This window comes from Marmota flaviventris, chromosome 6, assembly GCF_047511675.1.
Source record: "Marmota flaviventris isolate mMarFla1 chromosome 6, mMarFla1.hap1, whole genome shotgun sequence".
In the NCBI taxonomy this organism is placed as follows: domain Eukaryota; kingdom Metazoa; phylum Chordata; class Mammalia; order Rodentia; family Sciuridae; genus Marmota; species Marmota flaviventris.
The window spans coordinates 11380512-11403818 of record NC_092503.1 but is presented as its reverse complement, the minus strand read 5'-3'; the positions used below and the strand labels follow the sequence as shown (position 1 = coordinate 11403818).

The 23307-nt window shown below is 41.6% G+C and overlaps 1 protein-coding gene across 1 annotated transcript in view; it reads right to left on the bottom strand.

The window, feature by feature from the left end:
* The window catches only part of Nox3 (NADPH oxidase 3), a 53363-nt gene that overhangs the window by 20311 nt on the left and 9745 nt on the right, over window positions 1-23307 (bottom strand). Inside the window, exons 5-10 of the mRNA XM_027939553.3 lie at window positions 22923-23068; window positions 20346-20527; window positions 16795-16924; window positions 11731-11823; window positions 9110-9363; window positions 3510-3672 (exon numbers count right to left, since the gene is read on the bottom strand). Coding sequence (XP_027795354.2) covers window positions 3510-3672; window positions 9110-9363; window positions 11731-11823; window positions 16795-16924; window positions 20346-20527; window positions 22923-23068 — 968 coding nt within the window. The remainder of the gene's footprint in view (window positions 1-3509; window positions 3673-9109; window positions 9364-11730; window positions 11824-16794; window positions 16925-20345; window positions 20528-22922; window positions 23069-23307) is intronic.

Genomic DNA, 23307 nt, shown 5'->3' with positions numbered 1-23307 from the left:
TTTATTTATTTTGCTGTAGGCTTAGGACTTGGGACTTTTGTATATGAATCTATGCATTTATGCCAACTAGTATTTTACACACACGGAGGAGAAAAATTCTTTTTAATTGCAGTTAAGCACTTATGCTTAAAATTCCATCTCTGAACCCCTATTCTGTTTTTTTCTTCTTTCTTGTTACAAGAGAACAATGTGAAAACTGTAGCCCAGACCTGAAATGGTGAAGATGCTGTTAGATAAATATGTACTTCTTTGCTTAGCTGCACTTTGAAAATTATATAGCGGCTGACAGTTCAGTGGAAAGAGTAGTATTTATATCTCGAAAGCGCACAGAAGCCCTGACAAATATGAGTTACATAACCCTAATGATAGCTGTTCTCACACACACCAAGTTGCTTCAAAGGAGAGAAAGTTCCGAACTTGTTCTTATGCACACCAGCTCTCAGGAATTGCATCTTAAGTGTAATTCTCAGCCTCGACTTTCAAGAGCATGAAACCCTCACTTCTTTCATGAAGGAGCTTTGAAGTGGAAATCAGAAACACATGCTCTGGTCTTGACTCAGTGGCCCACCAGCTCCTACATAACCACAAATAAGAATGTCCAGAGGAGTCACATTCAAGGAGCTCACAGCCTGCTGGGGAGATAAAATATTTTGTGGATCTTAACGCAGGAAAGAAAGATAGGTGATGGAACAGGAGGAGAGCAAGGAGGGTAATGGAGGAGGGGAGAAGGGAGAGGCTATTATAGCTCAGGTGTGAGTTAGATTGTTGTAAGTTGTGTGTGACAGACATCTTGTGTCAGTCTGAGAGAGCCCGGCACATAGTAGGTGTTGAATAAATTCTGATTGAGTAAGTGAAAGTGAGACATATGATCAACACCGTCTCTGTGTGACCCCCAAGTGTGACAGAAAATGAATAATGGGCCACCCCTTTCAGTGGGTGTTACTTGGCAGACAGAAGGAGGAAAGGAAGCACTTGAGAGGCCTGACAAGTTGTCACAGACCATAACAAAGCTCTGCCCTGAGTTCCAGATGTACCCCACAGTAGCCGTTATGCTCTCTTGGTGAAGTTCCTGGGGTGGGAAGTGGGAAAGGGGCTTTGGCACAAGAGGGACCTAGATTCAGATGTGAGTTCTGATACTTGTTAGTGCTCTGTGCTTCAGACTCTTCATGGGTAAACTGAGAAAATTACTTATCTGAACAAATTATATAACAACTCGCTAAGATGATTCTATCATTCTTATTAGCTTTGTGATTAGCTTCCATTTTTCTCATCTGCAAAATGGGAATTAAAGTGGCAGGTACCTTGAAGAGATGGGGGGAGAAACCGTATGCAAAATGCTCTGCTAGGTAGTAAATGCCTGATCCATCTGGCCTGGTAGAGGTAGCATACCAACAATCAGTTTATATCTTGGCAGGTATGAATCACGTTTACATGATTTTATACATATCTACCCAGTGATTCTGTAGTCCACATTACTTATTTGTCTTAAGTGTTATTAAAACTCCTAGTTGGATATGGACTCTTATTTCTCCACTGCGTGGAGGAGAAAATCCAGTTCCAAGAGGTGGATGATGAACTGAAGGCGATACTTCAGTGACAGCAGAGTCAGGCAGATTCCCGGATCCAAGTCCAGGAGCAGATTCTCTAAGAGCCCCACAGCCTTCCTACCTCAGTGTCCTAGGGCTTCAGGGGGTGTTGGTATCATGTCCACCATGTGTTGGTCATGTCATGGAAAGAACCAGATGGAATCCTGACTCTGCCTTTTGTTACCTGTGTGTTTCCAGGAAAGTCACTTTAAATATTTCTAAGCATTGGTTTGCTTATCTAGAAAACAGGATTTGTATTATTTATCTCATATACAAGATCAAGTGAGATCAAACCAAATGAAAAAACAAATGTCAAGGACTTGTCATTAGAAACATCATGAAAGAACTCGTATCCTGTGTCTTACTTGGGAAAGCCCTGGCACGAGAGATCTTTGAGTCTGGTATTGCCCTCAGGGCTCACAGAATGCTGTTCTAACAGGTGTCAGGTGGACAAAGGCATTAGGTGGACAAAGGTATTGTGGGCCAATACGCTTGGTAATATCAGGTGAAACAAGACTGAATAAGGTTCTTTTCTGCGGAACTGAAGTTCTGTAGAACTTCCATAGGGTAGTAGATGACATGAATCCCCTAGAGTGAGATGAACTAGGAGCATTTCTTAGGTTTATCTAACCATGGGACCCTCTTTAGCAGACCAAGTCATGTGACTGGTGTTCCACAGAAGCACAAAGTTTGTGCTGGTTGAATCCAGCATCTTCCTTTGATGGATACAGGAGCTACAGCCAAAGGCTCACTCAGAGGATCAGCAGCAGGACCAGGACCAGGACCCGCCCAGCTCGTCTGACGTCACGGTTTGCCCTGTATTCACACCCCTGAGTGTAAAACAGTTCCTTTTTGCAGCTGCTCCAGTGCCTGTTGCTGGTCCTAAGGGGGTGATTGAGGCTCAAAAAATGATACTCCAAAGGATGGCTTTGGCATGCTCAGTGCTTTGAACTCAAGGAGAGCCAAGGTCTCTGGCCTCCTCCTGCTCCCCGCTCCTGTCTCTCATCCCTCTTTCCTTACAGTTCCCTTGGACCTTCTAGAATACTAAGCTACAGGAAGAAAAACTGAAGTCGACACCACACTCCCTGCCCACGTGAACTTTGTTCCAGGCACTTGTCTTTGGGCCCATTCCTCTCCCCTAAAAAATCATTTATTCTTCCTCTGAAACTGTCTACAGTGCCCACTCCCCTCTCCACTATAAAGAAAGTATTTAAGCTGTAACCATCTGGTCCTGCTTTGAATTTCATGCTTTGTGCGACTCCTACTTGCCTGCATGAGAATAAACTTGCACCTTTTCTCCTGTTAATCTGTCTCTTGTCAGTTGGTTTTATGGATTCAGATTATTAAACTTCAGGACCTGGAAAGGAAGCTCCTTTCACCTCTGCAAGATCAAGGTATGGAATGAAGTCTCTAGATAGGACAGGGGAAGAAAGAAATCCTGAAGAAATCTGGTCATAGCACATATAAGAATTGACAGGATCAGGGTTGGGGACTGAGTAGCAACAGCAGTGGAACAGGCCAGCGAATCCCAAGAGTGGCCGTGAGAATAAGAGACAACAGTATGTTTGCAAACAGTATTCATCTAAAGGGGCAAAGGGGAAGGCTGCCCACTAATGTCACCAACGGCAGCCCAGTCGCATAGCCAGTTGCAGCCTGTCCATATTTTATTGAGATGAGCAATTACATGTCCTGTAATGGCAATGAAGCAATAAAATTTATGTCTTGTCATCTTTAACAAGATTAGACATAACCCTTCTCATAAACGCAATACCAAATGGAGATTTTTAAGAACATAAGTATAGTTAAGGATCCTTGAGTTTATCCCTCATAGTTAATTAAAATCCTCCCCAAGAATTGGCAGTTGATAGATAGGACGTTGAACCTTTGAATCCAGGGAAGGGTGAACTTTGGATTCTTCCATACCTTGCTCAGCCTCGGCTGGCTCCGTGACTCACAACATTTGTACCATATGGATTTCAGAAGAGACGCGAAGGGAGTGACTCCGATTCCTGCCGCAATGCACACGCTCACAGGGTAGTGAAACACGTCCGTCAGAGCGGCTCCAAATGGCCCGTCCACTGCCAGCCTGGAATCACAGAGTGCAGTGCATTTGACCTTGAGAATACCTTGTTCTTGACACAAAACCAGCCACTCCAGTGCTTTCAAAGGTCCTATTTTGTGCTCAAAATCGCCCCATTCAGAGAGCACAGGTTCAGCATGAGGATTTGGGGGCTTGCCTCAGGGGGAGAAACCAGTTAGTCCTGCCCAGGTGCCATCTGGTATCCCCTGCATTAACGCACACCTCTTCCACCTGGTGAGCTCTGCTTATAGTTCTGAGATGTTTGCTTTGACTCCGAGCATCATGGAGCCCCATGGAAGAAAGAGAAGGATGGAGGTGGTTTATAAGGCTTTTCTTACTTTTCCTAAGGTAATTCTCTCTGCTTACATTGATTTGGTTACATTGTTTTGTCTGTTTGTATCATCTAGTCTAACAGAAATCTTTCATTTGGAATAAATTTACTTTTGAAATAATTTGTCTGTTAGGGAGAACTTCTGAAAATCACTATCTTGGGTAATGCTAACTCCAAATCTGTGATAATTAGGCCAGGGGCAACAAAGATGCTTTGTCTTTGCTTAGCAAATTTTTCTTTATAAGCATAAAGTATATTCATGGAATAAGTAAGATGGTCTTTAACACTGTCCTACATGGACTGGCTCCTTGGATTTATCTCACGGCTCATCACTAGTTCCCCCCGTTGGCTTTTCTTCTATTTCCCTAAATAGACAGGGCTGCCTTCTGCATGTGTTATCTTTTCACCTGGAATACTCTGCCCAGTTCTCCCCATCCCTTTACTTGGTTAAGAGTTACCCTTTCATGAGGTCCCATCCCCAATCATTGTTCACCTGGGGAGTCCCTCTTGTGTCCTAGACTAGATTAACCCCCTTCATATAGTTTAAGCGCCATGTACCCTCGCTTCTCATAGTTAGGATCTTTTCCGTGTGTGTGTGTGTGTGTGTGTGTGTGCGCGCGTGCACGCGTGTACTTGCATGCATGTGTGACTTAATTCCATCTTGAATTCTGGACCCTCAGGTCTATGGAGGTAGGAACCAAGTCTCTCTTTGTTCAGGCATCTCTTTGGGATAGAGGTGCTACATCTCAGCATCTCTCATGCTATCTGGCATGGACCGTTTAATAACATTTGCTGAATCAATTGTACAGGGAATGCTTAAAATATTTCAGTCAGCAGAATGTATTAAATGACCCCAACTATTCCAAAAGTACACATTTACATATGAACAAAGATATGCTAATTAAAAGGTTTCTAAGTTATTCCTAACCATTCCCTAAGGAGAGTCTGTGGAAGGCACCCCAGGTTGGCCCGTTTGGGCTTTGTTATGTGTTCATGAAAGTTCAATTGGATTTATTTAAAAATTTTCCATATTCTAGACTTCCTAATAATTCAAATTAAGTCTCTTCAAGTTAATCTTAATTAATAAGGCTTTATTACATATTGATATATGGAAATGGAAGAATAAAAATAAAATGTCATTAACGGGAAAATGTTAGTATCTTAGCCCACGGTAGATTATTTTACAAATAATTAAAGAAAATTATTTTATAAATAATTAGAAAAAACTGCCTACAGATTACATTGTCTTATTGTTATTATTTTTATAATTAGTAATACTTGGGATTTATTTGATACCGATTTTAAAAAGATATCAATTATACCCAAAGAAGAAGTATGTCCTAAACTCCACAGAAACACATGATAAATTTCTGCATATTTAGAATTGAGAATCCTCCCTCCTGTCTCTGAGAGGTCACGTTCGGATGTTACAGTCCAGGATACCTTGATGCCTTTGGGGACACTTCTAAGTTTGGGGCAATTTTTCTCCTGTCGTACTGAGATCTGTCTTCTGACGTCTCTCGTCTTTTGCCTTCCTGAGAAACACGTACCAGGTCTTTCTCCTTTCCTGTACCTCAGGCCTTTCAGCAGTTGAACACAGCTGTCATGACAACCATTATTTTTTTAGAGGCCCAAATCTCCTCGTTGCTCCAGACCCGTTGCAATTTCAGAATTGGCTTCCTTTGCCCTAATGCTTGTTTTCAAGTTCACTCCGATATCCCTCCTTGATTCCAAATCCTGGTTTCGAATAATGCGCAACAGGAAAAGAGTCATCTTCCTGGCCTCTGTGTCCTGCTGGGTCCTTGCTGTGTATGGTCTGCAGCAAGCCCCCTGCCACCATCAGCCTCCATCCCCTGCCTTTGAAGTCTTCCCATCCAACCATTACTTTCATGGTCATCTCTGTGGTGCTCTTGCTTCCTACTTTGCAAATATTAATCATAGCTAATTTTTTTGAGCACTTACCATGTGCTGCCATGAATCATGACAAAGCTTTTATAAAGAACCCCATGGCTGATTCTAAACCAAGCCTTGAGTACTGCTTTTATCATCTTCACGGTAAGATGAGGAAACCGAGGCAGGGAGCTCCACACATTCTCCAGGATCATGCACAAAGCTGGACTTGAACCCAGGCCCTCTGAGGCTGGAGCCCTGGTTCTGGGGAACAGGTGAAACGGCTGGGAACTCCAGCATCAACTCTGAGGAATCCTCCCTTTTACTTCAGGAGGCGTGGCCTCCTCGGCCCCACGTTGTCCCCCTTTCCGGGGCTGAGGGGAAGGAGCGCTCTGCTCTTGCTAGCCTTGATTCTCCTCCTGTGTCCCCACTCACCCTTTTCCTCTCGCTTTCGTGGGCTGGGTGAAGACCTTTCAGGGTCCAAGCACTGAACAGACGGGCGCTTTCCCCGTTATGGTGCAAACTTAAAACAAGGTTAAACCATAACCTGGGCCAAGGTCGTCCAATAAGATTTGGATTCTTTGTGTCTTGAAGATCTGAACGAATTCTAGTTTTGGGGGGCACTTTATTGCTCATACATAGGCCTGCACCTATGAAAGGCAGAGGGCAAACCAGTTTAACAAGTGACAGGAGGCTGCGCTGTTCACGAGCACTCATTTAGTTATTGGATAAACACTCATTGGGTTCTTACTTAATAGAGCTAGTTTTAGGAACCAGCAATGTTAAAGTGAACCAAACATATAACTCCCTCTCTCCACAGAGCCTACGCTGCAGAATGGGGAGAGACAGCAACGAGCAAACCAGCCCCTGTTTAGTGTGCCATGTGGAGGTAAGTACTGTGGAGAGAAAGAAAGGGTTGGTTTCTATGGGGAGGCAAAGAAGGGCCTCCTTGGAAGGAGATCTGAATGGAGACCTGGAGGGAGCACCAAGCAGAGATCTGGGAACAGGGTGCCCATGGAGGGAACAGCTGGGGCCAAGGCCCTGAAAGCAAGTAAAAATCAAGAGGACTAGCCCGCCACAAATGGATACATCCAGAGAATGTGGAACACAGACCCAGTGGAATACTATTCAGTCTTAAAAAATGAAATTTCCTCATTGTGACAACATGGAGGAGACTGGAGGACATTCTATTAAATTAAATATTTAATCTATTTCAATATGTTTTGTAATATATGTGTATTACATATATGTAATTACAGCTAGTGGGGTATGTTCACAAGGTCTGTATTGTATAACAAGGTGACTGTAGTTGATACAGATGATATGTTGAAATCTTGAGAACTGCAAAAGAGCGGATGTTAGGTGCTTTTCTCACAAACATGTTGACTCTGTGAGGCAATACAACTGACGATTAGCTAGATTTAACATAATGTGTGGGTCTCTCTCTTCCTCTAGATCTATCTATCTGCACACATAATGAATATGTACTTAAAAAATTGTGTGGTATGTAATAGGTATATATCTTTATAAGTAATTTTATCCATCAATTGAAACACAATCATAAAAATGAAAGAAGATTGGAAGGGCTAAATCAATGAAGGGATGGGAGGTGGAGCAGAGAGCTCAGGAGACCCCAGGGGACCAGATCATGCTGGGCCTGGTTCTGGACCATGCGCTCCATAGACAGAAAGCACATTCAGACAGAAAAGATACTGAGGAGTACACACTGGGCGCTTACTGGAGGATTGGCTTAACAGCCAGCTGGTTAGCAAAGGGAAGGGTGGCTGACAGACCAAAGAGCCGCTGCACACAGCGCAGAAGCCAGGCTACGAAGGTACCATCTTGAGGGTGTCCGTCCTCTAGGACGATGTAGGAGAGGGCAGGGACTAGGAAGCTGTCAGACACCTCTGCGTGTGTTTTTATTCCTGATTTTAGGCATTTGCACTGCATCCTGAACCTTATAATTCTGTTGTGTTGCCAAGTTTCCATCCTATAAAAGCAGTCTTAGCTGAAGAGTGAGGCGATGTCACCTGATTTGGGGCTCTGGCCTGAGCAGGTGGTGGTCATGCCAGGCTTGATATTACATCTTCTTGAGCACCGATGTTTGAAATGGAGGATGCAACTTTTCCTACCAATTGGACAGAAACAAACCCAGTGGGACATACTTGGTTCTCTAAACCATGGGAAGGGGACCACAAACTAATTAGATTCCGTGCCTTAAGTTATAATGGCACTTAGTCTGTCACCAAGAAATACGTAAATTAAATAATCTAAAGAACTCATTGCATCAGAACTCATTTTTTAAAAAAAAGTTCTTTTATCTTTCCTCTGTTCCCTCTGTGGGTCAGGTGCTGTTCTAGGCAAAGAGGAAAGACTGTGCTGCCCTCACAAACTTCATTCTAAGCGTTGTAGATATTTTCTACCCAGGTTCCTAGGTAGCAGTTGCTGTTCCTCAAGGATGGCAGAATTAGGAATATCCTTTGAAATACCAAATTCTTTCAAAATATTTTTAGCATCTTTTTTTTTTTGTATCCCTGTTTCTCTAGGGCCCTAAACATGGACTTCACAGGATTTGGGTGCAGCAGAACTAGGCCTTCTGCCGTTGTTTACTACAAAGAGCTAAGGAGCTGTAACTTACATTGGGACTTCTGTCATGTGCTTGGGACTTTTTGAGTAGGGTGTTATTGTGGATTGATTTGTGTCCCCTTGTTGACATACTGAATATTAGAATGTGTCTGTATTTGGAAATAGGACTGCAGAGGAAAAGAATCAAGTTTAGATGACACCAGATGGGAGCAGTGTAGGCCCTGAAATCCAATAGACTGGAACACAGCATCCTTCTTCCAAAGACCAACCTTCACAAATATCTGAAAAGCTCAGACTGTGATTAAAAAAAAAAAAAAGTTCACAGAGTTGTCTCACCCATGGCAGGTTGTATATAATTAGCCAAGAGATGCTTTTGGAACTGGGAAGGCAAACTGTTCCTTCTTCCTGGATCATTGCCTACTTTTGTTGAACATTTGTTTTTTACAGAAATGTACTAGCTTCTCCTGGAAGTCTCCTAAATGACACTTTTTAATGTAGATTCTCAAATTTTAAAAAATGGACTCAAACTTACAACCTGGCTTAAAGATACCGCTGAATTTGGTAGCATGTTGATGCTTTAAGATTCTTTACTGTGCAATGTTATGACTTAGACATAAAAGAGACATTGGCTCTGACCTTGGCAGGCTGTGGGACTCCTTGAGGGCCTGTCCCTCTGCACCAAAGGCCTTAAATAAAGCTCCCGTCCAGTCTCCGGCTACCCGGATATGCACACTGAAGAAGTCCTCCTGGGGGGCGGAGGTGAGGGTGAAGGGGTGCCATTCCAGAGGGGATATGGACGGGCACTGGATCAAGATGTACTGCCCTGGTGCCATTTTAAAGCCACGTTTTTTCATGTGAAGTTCTAGGACTGCAGACGGGTGACTTACCACCTAAAATAGAGCAAGACCATAGACAGTTGTCAGCCGTTTTATTCAGGTGAAGTCAATAAGAAAAGGGCTTTCATTTCATGAAAGTTTTCGAAATTTTAAATCGGCCTTTTTAAAGATATAAAATTCAATGATACCACTGCTTTCTGGGTTTGAACTTGAGCAAGAATGAAGTTCGTTCTTCACAGTGCTGTGGCTGACATTTGGGCAGCTGCATCCACGTGCAACTTCATGCCCGGCACATGACTCTGTGTCTCAAGTGACCAGGCATCCCCCAGCACAGTTATCCAGTTTGAAGAAATATCAGCAAGTATAATCTGCATATCATTTAACTGTGCTTCAAGTTATTAAAATGCTCAACAAAAGCATTATTTCCATGCTTTTAAAAATCTAGGAAGAGTTTATTACCTTTGTCAATGACCTATATGAATAAAACTGGATCTTTCTTCATGCTGAATGAGAAACAACCTTCCAGCTCTGAAATATTTATTTGTTAGGTCTTCTTTTGTTTTGACTAAACCTTGTCCAGTATCCTACCACTATCCTGAGTTTTAGATGCCAAAAAGCATTGCACAAGGACTTAGGACCTTCAGTGAGAATCTATAACTCATTGCTTATTCAAGGAAAGAGCACATTTTCTGCTTTGGATTTCCATCTTGTGTTTTGAAAAATATCTCTAGCTCTTTTTTTTTTTTTCCCCTGGCAAGAGGCATAAAGGAACAAAACCTAGTATCTAGACCCTGGGACAGTACTTTTCCATTAAGAAGAACATCTCAGTCTTTTACTCATTAGTTCTAGTTCTCTCCCTTCCAATGTTTGTTCTGATGCTTCGGTTAAATGGTCTCCCTAGTAACGGCTCAAGGTTTCCACCAGTTTTACAGCCTGGCTTTTGATGCGGCCTGACATCCTTTGGTGCTTTAACATAACAGCAACATTGAAACAGCTTAAAGCAGGAACAGGAGGCAATTTCTATATCTCTGCTTTCTTGAAGACTGTGAAGGGGATGTAGTATTCTGTTAAAGTTATACTAGCAGAGTGCTATAAGTTCTGTTAGCAGAGAATTTTTTTAGGCATTTAAAAAACACTGGGATGGTAAAGATATTTATAAAGCAACATCAAGGTGAAGGCTTTCTCTCTAGGCTTTACCTAGCACTATCATTAATTCGGTGGTTCCTATTTTATCCTAAACTCATTTCTATACTTAAAAGCTCAAATACATCAACTAATTGATGTACTTGAAAGTCTGAACTTAGAGATAATATTAAGATGGCCAATGCATGCATATGTAAATAAATATTATTTATATCTTCAGAAGAACTGGTAAATTAAAAAAGAGGAAGAGGATTAATATTTGTGAATGGAATTGCATTCAGAAATTCCTATACTTTTTCCCGATCAAAATGAAAACAAAAGTTTTTATTTTACTAATTATAAAAGGAATATATTCTGGTATTAAAAAATTAAGCAATCTAAAATTAATACAAAGAGCCCTCACTTAAAAATCTACTATTCCAAAGTAACACTATTGACATTTTGTTGATATTTGTATATTTAGATTTATCATTTTTTTGGGCAACAAAAGGCATGGAAAACTTACCATATAAAATCAAATGTATACATAATCAGTTTTATGATTATTATATGGTAAATTAATCAGTTCTCCATTGAAATTTTGTATATTACTTACACATTTCACTATGATAAAGAATGTTGCAGTGGGAAAATAAAAACACTTAGGGTTGGGGTAGAGTGCTTGATACTTTGTCTCCTGGACAAGATTATTGGTCTCTTTCTATCTTGCTCTGCATAAAGAGTTGTGAGCCAGGATACTAAGACTGGGAACACTACCATGGTGCACTCCACTCACCCGGGCAGAGCACTGTATAGGTCCTTCCTCTTTATTTTGAACCACCAGGTGCCCCTTCTTACCCTGAAGCTTCTTTTCCCTGTCCACTGCTCAGCAGTCCCAGGTGGGAGTGTGCAGGCTTGAAAATGTTTAAATGTTATTTGTATGTTTGCAAAATCTGTGTCTTTATATGGTGCATGAAGTTACTCTAGTGGAATACATACTCAACCCTTCTGTCTTCCCCACCTAGAGAGAGACTGGAATAAGGAGAAATAAGACAATTCCAGTGCTGTACTCTAAACCTTTATTGGAATTCTGCATACCAGTCTGGAGCCCTGATCCCTGTCTTCAGTAAAATTAGTCACACTAAAAGATGCTCAGGATATAAGCAATTATTAGAACAGAAGATGAGCCTCTAAATTACAGATAGTTCTGCAATAAAAATGGCAAATTAAAAACTTGGGCTAATAAAAAATTTTCATCTACACTCAGGCCTTTATTCAGACATAAAGCTCCACGCATACCTTAGTAATGACAACTTCTTGTTGAGATCGCCAGAACCTAATTATTCTTTCACATGCATACAAGACCACAGGGCCCAAAACCCATTTCCAAGCCTGCAGAGAGCAGAGAGAAAGAGAAAGGAAATGAAAACAGAATCCAAATATTTTCAATTTGAACCAAATCAATATATAATATGATGGGGTTAGACATTTTCCTTTAACTTTGGCCCAGTTATCAACAACAAAGATGACTCCCTGTATTAAATACTACAGCATTCAATTATTCCTTGAGGTCTACAAGCTTATTTAAGAGATTAAACTCTCCTATATTGGTTTTTATGCTTACTTGATCAATGATGTCTTTATGTAATTAGAAATAATTGAATTTGCAAAGAAATAAGGAAGCAGATTGATGTTTATGTTACATATGATAGGGTCATAAATGCTCCCAAACTCAGCCAAAGTCAAAGGCTTACAAAGCAGCATTACTCAGCCAACACAGGGCATGAAAAATTAAATGAAAAATCTCAAATAGTAATTTGAACATTGCATTACTACTCTGGGGTCTGTCTGAATATAACACACACACACACACACACACACACCCACCCACACCCCACACACAAACCAATATCCTCTGGAATAAAATATGAAGCTAGTTTCTTAGCCTCTTAAATCTTAGTTATATAAGATATATAGAATCAGAACAAAAGAGTCATCAGTTTCTGGAGACCCAGAACAGTGAACATTCTGAATGAATCAGATACTGTGTTAACCTTTCATGAGCACAGTCTGCATTATAGATGATCGATTTACCAGCAGGCTATTCGGGTACTAGGTGTCGTGCACAACACAGTGTCTTCACCTAAGAAAGGGGTAGGAATGGGATCTTAAAATTGATGAAGGCTTGTATTAGGTTGGAAATGGAGTCATCCCATGAGACATGTGGTATTATCTTTTACAGTAGAGAAATTAAAGCTCCATAAGACCAAACAACCATCCAAGGTCATCAGGCAATAAGGTGTCCATTCAAAATGTGAACTCAGATGTGCCTAACCATCCAGTCTCGGTTCTTGCTGGGACCCTGGGCTGCCTCTTCCAGTATCTACCATGTAATGAAGATGAAAACAGGCTTCTTTCTATCCAACACTACAAATGGTCCTGAGGCTTGCTCTACAAAACATTAGAAACCAACCCATGAACTCATTGAATTTCAAGATGTCAAGGTTCTTATAAATCTAGCCAAATTCTTTTGTAAAAGAAGAAAATTCAGGGTCCCTGGGAATGGGAAGGAGTCACCTAAGGAGGCAGAGCCAGACCTCAAGCCATGGAAAATGACCCCATGTTTCCTCTTTGGTACTCTAAATCCGCGCCCCTACATATGATAGGGTTATAAATGCTCCCAAACTCAGCCAAAGTCAAGAAAAGCAGCATTACTCAGCCTTACTCTCTTGGGAGCAGGAAGGGCCTTGCTTTCTTTTGAACTCAAGTGTTCTCTAAATCCTCACCAATGCACTCATTAATGACTCACTATTTACATATCAGTTATTCTGCTCTGTCTCTTGGGTTGACATATCACAAACCCTTTAGCATTATTTTATTTCTTTTGAGTTATCTTTCTTGTTGTATTTCTTTCTTTTTTGGTTATTTCTGGCTCTGTTTGCATGGTGTCTCTTCTCTCCTGCACCAACCCTATTGGCTGCTTTCCTGATGGCCTCTTGTGTGCCTCATAAAGGATGCATGTATGCAGGTAACAGAGCAATTTGACCCACTTATTCTTTTCTGCCCCCGTGGGGTTCAGCCACATGTTCAGATTAGCAGAGAGAACAAAACTCTTTGTGCACCTGGACTGGGGGGAGGTGGGAAAGATGATCAGGACAAGGCAAGAGATAGGAAGTGGCAGAAGGACAGGTTTGAATGGAGGAAATACAACCTTGGGTTCCTTATGCTTGAATGAACCAGGAAGTGCTTACAGAACAGCTTTGGGTATTTACAGAAATTGCAAGAATGCAATTCTCTCTATGTGGGGTTAGAGAGGTATTTGGAAAGTACATATTCTTTATGTATTTGTACAAATAATCTTCTATACACGTTTTAGAATGTTTAGACCCACATCCATCACTTGGGTAGTGTCAAATTAACCACAGCCTCTGATATTTCCAAGGTGATGAAATGGGATGGGTTATTTTTCCTTTAATGATTAGTCAGGAAGGAGACTACAAGCTATCAATCCATCTCATTACTAGTAAAGACACTGCTCTGGGAGGAGATAGCCCAGTTTCCTTCCCAGTGAGACTCCTGGAACCCCTGGAAGTGAAAGAGTGAGGATGAGATGCAGCCAGAGAAGAGCCTTAGGGAACTGGCTGGCCTTGGTGACCAGGACAGGCAAAGCAGAGTGAAGACAGGGGGCCCCACACTCCTGAGCCAGAGGGATGGATGGTGAGGTGGCGCCTGGCTCTGCGCTTGGAACTACACCTCCCCATCCTGTGCCTCGGGCTTTATGATGCTCAAATTTTCTGTTTCATAAAACAGGGAATGGTTGGAGAAATTTTTTGTTTTAAATCTAAGCTCCCTCAAAGCTTTGGCTTTATTCACAGAGATAAATGTGATGCTGAAGTTATGTACTTGTACACAGCATCAGAAACCTGACCGATAGATCTTGGGGAAAGGTCAGAGATCCAAGCAATCATTGTGGGGTGCAGAGAGGAAAAGTCACAGCCACAGGGTCAGGAGCTCCCATTCCATGATGTAGCTTTGCTGGGAATGTCCTTCGTGACCAGAGGGGAGACCAGAGGGGAGAAAAGGAAACTCCTTGGACCCCAATTTTTCCCATCTATGAAATAAAGGAGCAGAATTATGCAGCATCTGAGTTTCTTTAATGTTAAAATACTGTGTGGATTCTCAGCATTATTTTTTCCTTCTTCGGAAATACTCAGAAAGTCATGGTACAGTGAGTATTTTATGATAGAAATAAAACTATGTTGATTTAAAAGCAGCAGTAATGAAACTTGTTTCCTTCGCTTTCACTCCTGGTTTTTCATTCCTACCAGAAAATAAGAACATGCTGGCTTTGATTTTATTTTATGTGTGTGTTTATGAATAGCCTCTTTTTCTAGACAATAAGATCTCCCGGGGCAGGAACCACAGCTCTGATTCCTGTGTCTAGTGAAATGCAAGCACTCAAGAGCCACGTGTAAGAGTTCCCTGAATTAACTCCCCCTCACCACTAATATAATTCCCTCGTAATTAAAAAAGTCAACCTGAAGATTATTACTGATTGATACTGTGGTTAAATGAAGTGAGGTGCTTCCTGGGCTAAGGAGGACCCGGCATTTTTTGATATGGGATTGAATGAGCCATCCTGGAATCTGGAGTGCCCTTGTGCGGGTAGTTTGGGGTAGAAAGGAGGAGTCAGACACATGGGAGGGGAATGCCAGGTGTAACTGGTTCCTCTGGTCACTTCAGTTTATACGAGGGAATGAAGGGAATGTACAAAGCATTCTTTGTCCCCACGTAGGGATCGGTGTACCACAGAAGGTGAACTGGCAAATACTCTACTGATAAAAACACTGTGAGAACCCACTGAAATAAGAGAGGAAAAAGAAAGAAATGGAGTCTTGCAAAGACTGGGTAAGGCGTGATGCAGTGAAGCACAGGAGCCCTTCCTTGTCCTTGGGATGACTTTCGGTTTCAGTCTATGAGACATCAGAGAGAATATTGTACAGTTCAGCCAAGCGGTAATTGCACAGCCCACACACACTTTGAATCAGGATCCATTAAAAGTAATGGGAAAGAGTGACACCCTGAGTTTGGGTGTGCAAGGAGGTGTAGCAGGGGAGAGTCAACGGAGAGATGGTAAGTTCCCCCCTCTTAATGATAATTAATGTCAGCATACACTGCTGGGAGCAGGCCCTGGTCTGCATTCATGAGGTGTGGGAGAGTATTGATTTTTTTATGGAGATGCTGTAGCTGAAAATTTTAGAGAGGCATTCATGTTCCTCATTAATATGCAGGCTGAATCATGGCTACTGAGAGTTGAGTTTAAGACAGAGACAATCTATACTGGCCATTAAAAGAACCACAGTCTAACGGGCACATCTATTTCAGTTGTCTCAGTTTTAAACATTCCTCCCAGTAGTTTTACCCTTAAAACCTGGTGCTTAATTTAATATTTTGAGGGTTTAACAAAAAGCTATTATTTATATTCTTCTGATGTTGATGACTTAATTTCCTAAATCCCCATCATTCGCATATTAGTATATTCTGTTTATGCTACCTATTTTTGGACACTTTTTTCCTCCTAGTTTTAATCTACTGGCTTTAATTATTTTCCCTCATGCATCACCCAGCTGTCCCAAAGGTTTGCACCATTTTAAGACCCTGGATGCGACCAAATAGGATTATTATTTCTATTTACTTATGCTACCAACTATAATGACTGCGACATACTCAGAAATCTTACTTTTGAGATCTATGGACATTATCATCTACTCAAATTAATTAAGTCTATTCTTGGATAACAGTGCTATCATTTCATCCATGAGAGCCTAATTAGAAAAAGAAGGAAATGCATTGGACGCCCCTATTTTTCAATCCCAAAAGCTGTAGGAAGGAAAAAATAAAGGAAGGGAGCAAGGAAGAAAGCAAGCAGGCAACATTATAAAGAGGGTATGGTTCTCACTTGGCCGTAGCCATCCGAGGCCGAGCAGTGATGCTGTTAATTCTCAGAGTGGAGAAGGCAGCTATGCAGGGATACAGGCAGCTGAGGAAGCAGGAGAGCAGAAGGTAGTTAGGCACACGCTAACTCCTCCAGAGCCGTTACTGTGCTATTATGGATCCCCACAATGTCTGACATCCATATTTAAATATAAGTAGAAGAACACATTTCAAAGCCGAACAGGGTGCTTTTGGCAGTAAACCTCTTTTAAAATTATCCTTAACTGGATTTCTCCATTAGTACACTTAATAAAGAGCGGGCTTTCTCTAGTGGTGACATGGGCTGTTCTTTTTTCCAGGCATATAAAAGCTCTAGTTATCTTAACTGTGGGGACAGTTATTTTTAAAAGCTCCTGGGTTCATTCTTACCGAAGGTTCCTTGCCAGAAAATTGAGGCACAGGGCACAGGGCAGTCGCCCGCCATTCAGCATAGCGGTCTCTACAGAAGGTGACATTGTGCAGCAAGAGACTCTCCGGAGTTTGACCTCGAATAATTTGACTTATAAAAAAAAAAAAAGCACACACACAAAAATGTCAAACTGATTTTGTGCAGTTTTGTTATACCACAAGATTTATGTATTTTACAGCACGCTCTGGAACAACAATTCTATTGCTTAAAGTTTGGGCTGTCACTCATTTTCCTCAGCATCTTTAAAAATAGGCATTTAAAAAGCTTTGGATAACTTTGAAGATCCCAGAAAAGAAGTGCCCCTCTGTGGTATCCTGTGCTAAATTGAAAGTGTCTATATTAGAGAATTCATAATGAAGGAAATTGTTTGAACACATCCTTTTGTAGACTGTTGAATTTAATTAGGTTTCATCTCGTCCTGATTGCTGATTTGGGCTAATTGGCTAACTTTGTACTATTTGGTTCTTTTGCAGATTGATTTAACTTCTACCCTTCTTAGTTTGTTTCTGAGAGCTTAGAACTTTTCAAGTAAAGAAGACAAAAGAAGTGCCCTGAATAATGGTTATTTTTCCCCCCAGTGACCACTAGCAGGCTTAGTGTTTGACAGAGTCAAAATAGGTCACTATGAAATATGTCTTTGAGACTGTATTGATAAATTTAAGAGTGCAAAGTGAAGGCAGCCTTCATGAATGAAGTGCTGGATGAAGAGTCCTGTAATTCTGTTCTATTATATTTGTCACAAATGTACTACCAAGTGACCTTTGACAAACTGCTTTGGTTCTAGCTCCTGGGGTCACACACTGGCGTACTGACGGTGAAAAGCACCAGACTTTGAGGTCACATAATTTGGGGGCTGTGTAGTGCCTCAGTGTTTATGAATGAGATGCACCGATTTATTTTGCCAATAAAAAATAGACTCTTGGACTGAGAGATTTTAGTATGTCACACAAATCCATGTCCTGGACAGCCTTTGGCATTACAAGGCATGGGAGGAGGAAGCAATAATGCCTTTGGAAAGAGCTTGGGGTCAGTTAGAACTGATGTGTTGGTCTCTGTCTGGGTCTGTTTTATGGACGTCATCCAAATCTGATAGCACACCTTCGAGTTGATGAGCAAAGCTTTGATCTCCAGGTGCAAATAATGTCCAGACATAGCAAGGGTGAACACTGAATGGGAGCCAGAAGAGGGGCACTGTGAATGTCACCGCATCCATTGCCAGGCCTTAGACAACGTTCCCTAGACTAGGCCCCAGAGGGTTCTACAAATGAAGTTATCTTTAACATTTAAAAAAATGTTTTTGAACGTCTCCATCTATGCCATCCCATAATAGGTAGATTAGTGGGCTTTAACACATTCCAGTAATCCTACTTTTACTTGGCATTTTGTATAGAATTCGCAAATTACTTTTGCTGTAAACAGTAGCTGTAGAACACTTCAAGCTGAGAAGATTAAATGAAGCCCTTATCCCCAAATAAGCCTTTCAACTAGGTAAAAATGACTAAAAAATTTCATCTTGAAATGTTATTTGGATATCAAAAAAGTATCTCCAATGAAACACTGCCCACTGAAGTCCACTGCTTCTACAGTGCACCAGGGTGTGGACCAGGGAACACGGATTAGAGGGGTGACTTCTGGGAAGAGGATTTCTACACACCCATGGATATGGATAGAAAGAGCCTCACAAGGTGCCGCGGGGGTAAGAGCTGGGCATCGGAGGAAGGCAGAATTTGTCAATTCATCCATTCTCTGGATGGAACGCTGGGCCACACCCTCCACTCTGTCTGCCCCAAGTACAAATAAATAGGAAGGTTGAGATGTGCACACTCCCAAGAGCCAACTGCAGACACTTTAAAGCTGAAACAAAATAGAAAGTCTTTAACCTGTTACCAGCATAAAAAGGAAGGTTGACCAGGATATAAGGATTAGCAGTGGGAAGGGCACTCTGTTAGTGTAAAATACACCCCCAGGGGTACCCCTCTTGAACAATGTGTGCACAGTGTGTGCACAATGTGTGCATTCAGATAAGCAGCTGGACACGGCAGCTTGCAATGAGGCATAGGCAGCGTGAAAGTGTCACCCCTTGGAGAAATGGGGCTTGGGCAGGAAGGAGCATCTCCTATAAGGAGGGAGTTTGGAGGGGACAGCTGACTTGCTAAGGTGCGAATCTAAAAGAGTTGTCTTGGGCACCCAAGGGGACCACCGAGTCGCCAAGGCGCTGCCCTCCCAGGCCAGGCGGGTGGGGTTGCACACCTGCACTTCTGCGTCTGCGCAGAAGCTGAGCCATTGGCGTCCAGGCCCCTCGTGTGCGCGCTCTGCAGGGCCGAGTGAAAGAAGGTGTTCAGCTAGTCGGGACCCGAGGAAGAGCCAAGAGGTGTTTGCACCACCACCCGCCACGTGTTTCTGGAGGATGAAGATATGCCTTAAAAAATCGAGGGTCCGTTCGTTCTTCAAGGGCTTCTTAAAAGTAGAGGGTTGTGGCCTCGGGGTAGAGCACTTTCCTACCATGTGTGAGGCACTGGGTTCAATTCTCAGCACCACATATAAATAAATAAATTAAATAAAGGCCCATCAACAGCTAAAAAATATTTTAAAAATAGAAGTTTAATTCCCTAAGGATTGGTGCCCTAGGTCTGACTCTGCCATTCATTCACCTGGGACCTTGAGTGCCATTGGACTCCTCCTTATGAAAGGGGGCACCCTCACCTTTTCTACTTTCAAGATTGTCGTCAGGGTCAAATTGATCCTGCAGATGGATATCCAATGGGGGAAAAACACCAGTCGGTGAAATGAATAAAAAGAGCAAGCTCATTTGTAGACAGCAATTAGTGAATTCAGGTCATTAAGGAACTGACACGTACAGGTGGGTACATTGTGCACCCTTGAGTACTTCAGGTGCTGGTCCAGCTTCTCTGTGAGGGTTAACACTCTACAGGTGCTGAATGCCAGAATAAATCTCATAGGATGTCTGTGCAAAGAGGTATCTGAGAGGTCACATGGGGAAACTAAGACTCAGAAAACTCAAAACACTTGTGCCCAGTCACTCTGCTAAATAGGGGTAGAGTTGATCCAGGTCTGGCTGGTCATCTCAAATGCTCTGTGCTCTCCTGCATACTGGTCTGCCTAGTTGATGGATTTGGCTAAGCAGAAGTGAAATCCAGATGTCAAAAAATATATCTCCTGACTAATCCCACATAAATTGGATTGCAGAAACAGGTACAGAATGAAACATAGATCTGCTGTCATCCAGCATTCATTAGAATTTCTGAATCTTATAAACATGTCAAGACTCACTAACCGAGTGAGCTTGGAAAAATAAATAAAATACTTCTCTACCTAGGTGACTTATTTTCAGTATCACAAAGAGAAGTTTGCCACAGTGGGCATGCATTTTCACACTTAATAGGCGTCCTGTTGTCACCGCACATTGTGTTCCTTTATTAGAAGGACTTTCAAAGATTTTGACATTCATGGAGATAATAATCTGAACATGCTGAACATAACTTGGACTTACCCTGCCCCGTGGACAGCCAGGCTGATGAAGAAGATGGTGAAAAGATGGTGCGTGTACCAGAACAGCTCATAGGAGAACTGCCTGATGAACTCTGTTGAAGAGGTCATGATCAAGACCAAAGCCAGAGAGAGCACCAGGCCCGTAATGCCTGCTATTGTCGACAGCAGCTCAGTGGTTGTGTTCTAACAGAAACGGATGCCACGACATTAATATCTCATACACTTTGTAGTTTTTAGAGTCAACACTTGAAGGTTCAAGCAAAGAGCCATTCACAGTGTTTTGCTTGGAAGCATATTAGCTGGATAAGATCTGGGAACAACTCAAGAAGTGAGTTCCCTCACCCTTCCTTCTTCCCCTGTGCTTAGCTCGAATTTTATGAAGTGCCATGTCATTAACTACATTTTTTTCCCATTTATATAAATTAATTTTCATGTCCAACTTACTGTATTGGGTAGACATTAGCATAAAATACAAAGAGAGCATTTTAAGATATAATATAGCAAGTCAATCCATGTTGTTAAGTTTTTAATTTTTAAAATAAAAAATGTGGATCACCATGCTTAATTGCATTTTAACATTAATAAACACATTTTTTTTTGAGAAGTCCCTTAGGGGCATTCCTAATACAGCAGCTGCACACTCTGTTCCCCTGGTAGTTCTTCCTAGCTCTTGCTTTTTAATTGGAAAGACCATGACTTGCATTTCTTTCACGCCACCTTAGGGGGCCTGAAATAAGGCTTGGTAAATCCTAGGTGATCAATAAAGGTACAGCTATTCTTTTCTGGTGGATACTCCCAAAAGGCCTGAATTCTGACCCAAGAGTGCAAGGGACAGTTAAATAGCCTTTTAGAATATGAAGCAGAAGGCGTTTGGTTTTCATTGCGAGTTTCCCATATTCCTGCCCAGTCATTAGTATTCATACATTGTGCTACTATCGCTGAGCCGACCATGAGCTCAATAAACTCACACTATATCTTTTGTCAGTAAAACCTCATTAATTTGGGCTGCTTTGAGATCCGAAGGTAATTTGGACAGGGACTTCTCCATTGTTTATTTTTTCCTCACAAGGCAAAGAGTGAAAATAAAATGGAAAGGGGTCTGTCTAAAACATTTAAAGGAGGTTTTTTGCAGGTATACTTGAAATCCATTTCCAGCATATGCTGTGCTAATTTCAAATCATCCTTCTTTGACTATTAAGGCAAATTTCCTCTTTTCTCGCAACACGTTTATAGACTGGTTTGAGTTGCAATGAATCCTCTAAAGCAGTCCCACTCCTTTTCTTCCCAATTGCTGTGTGTAATACACTTTGTGTAACTGATATCATCTCTCTCCAAACACCCCAACTTAGAGGACTTTCTGAGCTTAGTCAGTACCTACATAGTATATTGCTTAAAAAATGTAAAAGTAATTGTGTTAATTATTTTGTTCAATTGCTTTAAAAGTTACTTATCATGTATTCTATTCATTATGTGATCTCTTTAAAATGTTGATAATTATTCTTATATTTGTGTAGCACTGGATTTTCTGGAGCTTTAGTGGGGAAATGGGTTAGCATCCCATTTCCCCACTAAAGGTGGGTGCACAGTGATGGGAGAGGTCTGCCCACGTGCTTAGGTGAAATTTGTGCTTCTAATTGCTGTCAAGTGAGCAAAGGAACTCAACTTGATCAACGGCTTGATATTGAATTATCATCTTAGGGTAATTAGGAGTTTAACATGGGAGAATCACTCCCAAAACAGATTTTGAATTTTCCTCCCTTCAGTAAAGCTGTATGAGTGAAATGGTCACTCATGGAGATGGCCCACATAACAACAGAGAGATTTCTACTGCTGCGTTGTGTTGCCTTCAAAGCCTTTTTCTTGGAAAATATAGACTTTTTAACACGGTCACCATGTTGGACACATATTGCAATATAGTAGTACGTGGAAAAAGTTGGGGTCAACCACAAAGGAAGAGGTCTGGAGGAAGAGGATTGTCCTTTCCTCTAAGGGTAATGGTTGTGTCTACATTTGGGGTTTCCTTTTTTCCTCCCCACAGGTGCTGCCACTCTGTGCATATAGGTCATTAGCATCAGTGGGGTCACTAGCCTTGCAGGTCTCGTTATGAAATTAGCTTCTTTACCTAGTGCCTGTTTTCATGTGGGCCAAAATATGAGGTGCAGGAGAAGGGATCCAGAAAACAATTTGCAAATTGAAAATGAAGACATCCAATTTATAATCTCTGCATTTAGATGGGATTCACATTCTTTATAAGTCTAACATTAGTGGAAAAAAAAACTGATCATGAGTTGCTTTTGAATTTTAAAATATTAGGTTTTTACATTAGGTGACTACATTCTTAAGTACCACCTATATATTTTCACAACATATTAATTAATTGGCATGTTTTTCACTTTGCTCATAACCTCCCAGGAACATTAATGGTTGAAAAAAATAAGTTTAAAAAGGTGAAAATGATAATAACGTTTGGCATAAACGTCTTCTCTCCAGCTCTTGTATTAAAAGCTAATGAAATATATTTTTCCTGATAAAGGGATGAGATAAGGAAGGATTTTTCAAAAGGGAAACTGGAACTCACTGTGTGGAAGGTCCGGACAGGGTTGAGGTAGCTCTCATTTGGGGTGTTTCCAAGCTTGGAAAGTGCTGCCAGGAGTCCCTCCGCATCCTCCGACTGGCTCAAGTGGTAGCGCTCAAGGTTGAACAAATGGGCCACAATGTGGATGGCTGAGGATGAGGAGATGACATAGGACATGCAACATATGGATTTTGTCCTTTGTAGTTACTCAGAAATGCGATGCCACTGTGATCAAGTTTCTCTGTTCTGGTTTTCAAACTCCCCAAGGAAAATTGATTTACTTAGGCATCTTTCCCAGTGTCTTGAATAGAGTGGATCAAATGCTTCTGAAAATGGTGTGTGATTCACCACATTCGTTTCAATTATGTTGAGAAAGAAAGCAATTCTC